A 2871-nucleotide genomic window follows, 5' to 3' on the forward strand; every position below is an offset into this window, starting at 1 on the left:
AATAAACATGTTTCTTTAAAAAAAAAAAAAAACTAAACACCAACAACTACCAGAATAAATATCACTTAATAAGAAAATTCTATTTAGGGTCTCTAATAAAATAGGCTATATGTTTTGTATGAGCAAAATATCAAGAAACAGCTTCTGATATATGCAAGCAATGTGAATTTCATAAAATAACTATATATATATATATATATATGCCTGTGTGTGTGTGTGTCAAAATGAGTTGCCACTGAGTTTGCATGACTTGACATTTTGTTATCCAATGCAATAAACTAATTTTTTACATTTTTAAGTGTGACCCAAGTAATTTTGGGTCCCACTGTACACCTGTAGCACCTCCCGTTATCTTCATAAAGTGTTGACCGCATTACAAACTGGTGTCAGCAGTCTCAACTTTGGGCACCGGCGGTTCAGTGATCGTATCCGGATGCGCATCTCTACAGAAGAACACCGCCGGGTTTTTACAGGCCCACATGGCCACATCTCCGCCGTTAGCCGGGCTAGAGGAAGACAGACGGCTGTTTGCGCCGTGTCGGCTCACGTACCGATCCCGAATCCGGTCCGACCGGGTCCGGACCGCGTCCCTGCGCCGCGTCTGCGTGGACAGGTATGCGGCTATGTTTCTAGTCCTGTATCCCTCCTCTCTGCTCCGACCCAGCAGCATGGATATATTCGGGTTCCTTATGGCATAAATCAATGGGTTGATGGCACCGTTAGCCCACGCCATCCAGATGGCCACAGTATCCATAGCAGGATTGAAAGAGTAGCTCCCGAGCGCGGTGATGATGCCCATCAGGCAGTAGGGACCCCCGCAGAAGATGCTGAACACGATCATGATGAGCACGGTGGTGGCGGTGCGCATCTCGCTGTAGAAGCGCAACAGGTGCGCGTAAGTGGTCACCGGCCGCACCCTGATCTCCGACAGCCGGACGGTTTTGCAGATGTTGTAGTGGCAGAAGCACATGAGGGCGAAGGGAAGCAGATAGCACACTACTATTAAAGCTACACTGTATGCAGTACCCATCCTGGAGGTGCCAGAGTGGAACACGTACATGCAATGGTAAAACCCCTGTTTGTGCACCACCAAGCGCCCGGAGGTCTCCCTAAGCAGGTACCAAGGAAACGAGAAGACCACCGCGCAGAACCAAACGGCAGCTAGGAGCTGGATAGCTCTCCTCCGGCCGATTTTGGCTTGCGGCTGCCTGACGATAGCATAATAGCGGTCGAATGAGATGAGCGTCATGGTCAAGGTGGAGATGATGCCGAAGCAGGTGTTGAAGAAGCCGTTGGCGATACAGAAGGGCTCCCCGAACATCCACTTGCCATCCTTGCTGAAGAGCATCATGAAGGAGAAGGGTAAACAAAGAACGGCCGTGAGGAAATCCGAGAGGGAGAGGGACATGATGAATGCGTTAGTGACGGTTCTCAACTGCCTGTGTTTGATTATAACCACCACGACCGCTGAATTACCCAGACTGGACAGTAAGAAGATGGCCAGGAGCAGCAGCGCCTGCGCGGCCACCGCGATGCCCTGGAGAACCGAGTTCCCCTCCGAACTCCTCACCGGGGTGTTGCGGTGCATCTCGCCCCCGGCTGTATAGTTGCTGGCCTGAGTGCTCAGGCTGTTTACAACGGGTTTGATGGTCACAATCTCTAAAATGAAGCCCGAACCCGACATGTTGTCCACGGTCGTGTTGCTGATGCCGGGGAGATCCATTGGACACGGTTAGGGCGCATCCACGGGGTGGAAGAGAATTCATCCCTTGTCAGTATCTCCCGTGCCCGTCTCACAGCAGAAATGAGTGTGCGCTACGATGCCACAGACGGTCCCTATGTAGTCCTTTGATGCCATACACTATGCTTGGAGTAAAGAATGTTCCCCGTGCCCTCCCTGTTACAGATGATTGAGCGGACAGTGCTGCTCGGTTACTATTAATACGAGACGAAACCTGGTTATTCTTCTAGGGGGCGCTTGGAGGCCCAGAAAGCCAATTCACTACTGAGACGCATTTAGATTTCAGGACGTTTTGTGACATTTTTGTGCTAACGTGTATAAACTTTTTAAGTCTTATACTTTCGTGAATTAATATTGAAAATGCAAATGGAAATCGGCCATAGCTACGTTCATCAAATTATTATTTAAAAAGACCAATCGAGTGCGTCCCAGCGACTGTGATTGGTCCATTCTGACAAAGCGCGGAGAAAAGTAACATGTATAAAGCGCAAGCGTTTGCGCTCCACCTGAATGAATCAAATTCTCCGCTAACTCAAAATGTCGTTTTCAGATGAACTGGGAATATCTTACTAGCATGCTACACTATGACTGCTGTTTCTGCCTTATAAACACAGAAACGTTTGCTATTTCGAATTCAGTCTAAGTGAATTCAAGTTAAGAGCTGATTGATCCACCTAGTGCTGTAAAAAGTAACAGGTATCACGTGACACAGCCGTCTACTTCAGTAGCGACCTAGAAAATTCTTTACACTTTAATACTGACATCTGGTCACTTTTGTACAAACACAATTTTTCTCCTAGCAGGTGTTTTATATGGAACAATGGTAATATCACTCATAATAACAAGTCATTGTATATGGAGAATTGGGTTCGGCATAACATATTAATTGTAAACCAGCTTATTGACAAGAATGGGCAATTATACACTTACCCTAATTTTATTACAAAAATATGGCTTTTTTGTAACCGAAAAAGAATTTAACAAAGTAATCAAGGCTATTTCTAGTGGCATAATAATTTTAACCAAATTCTCTGATGTAAATATTAATAATACAAGCCTACAAAATCTCCAACTTTTTGTAAATGGTCTCTCCTTTTTTGACAAGCGTTTTAATAACAGTTTTATAAGAA

The 2871-nt window shown here is 45.8% G+C and overlaps 1 protein-coding gene across 1 annotated transcript; it reads right to left on the bottom strand.

Moving 5' to 3' along the window:
• Positions 1–220: 220 nt before the first annotated feature.
• Positions 221–1873, bottom strand: gpr135 (G protein-coupled receptor 135). Its single transcript, XM_016535302.1, has one exon. The coding sequence runs from the start codon at positions 1721–1723 to the stop codon at positions 374–376; it is 1350 nt and encodes a 449-aa protein (XP_016390788.1). The 5' UTR covers positions 1724–1873; the 3' UTR covers positions 221–373.
• Between the last annotated feature and the right edge of the window lie 998 nt (positions 1874–2871).

This window comes from Sinocyclocheilus rhinocerous, unplaced genomic scaffold (genome assembly GCF_001515625.1).
Source record: "Sinocyclocheilus rhinocerous isolate Xijiao unplaced genomic scaffold, SAMN03320098_v1.1 scaffold1004, whole genome shotgun sequence".
Taxonomy (NCBI): Eukaryota; Metazoa; Chordata; class Actinopteri; order Cypriniformes; family Cyprinidae; genus Sinocyclocheilus; species Sinocyclocheilus rhinocerous.

Excerpts from the sequence above, each read along its gene's own strand:
- gpr135 (XM_016535302.1), bottom strand. The coding sequence starts at position 1,723 with ATGGATCTCCCCGGCATCAGCAACACGACCGTGGACAACATGTCGGGT.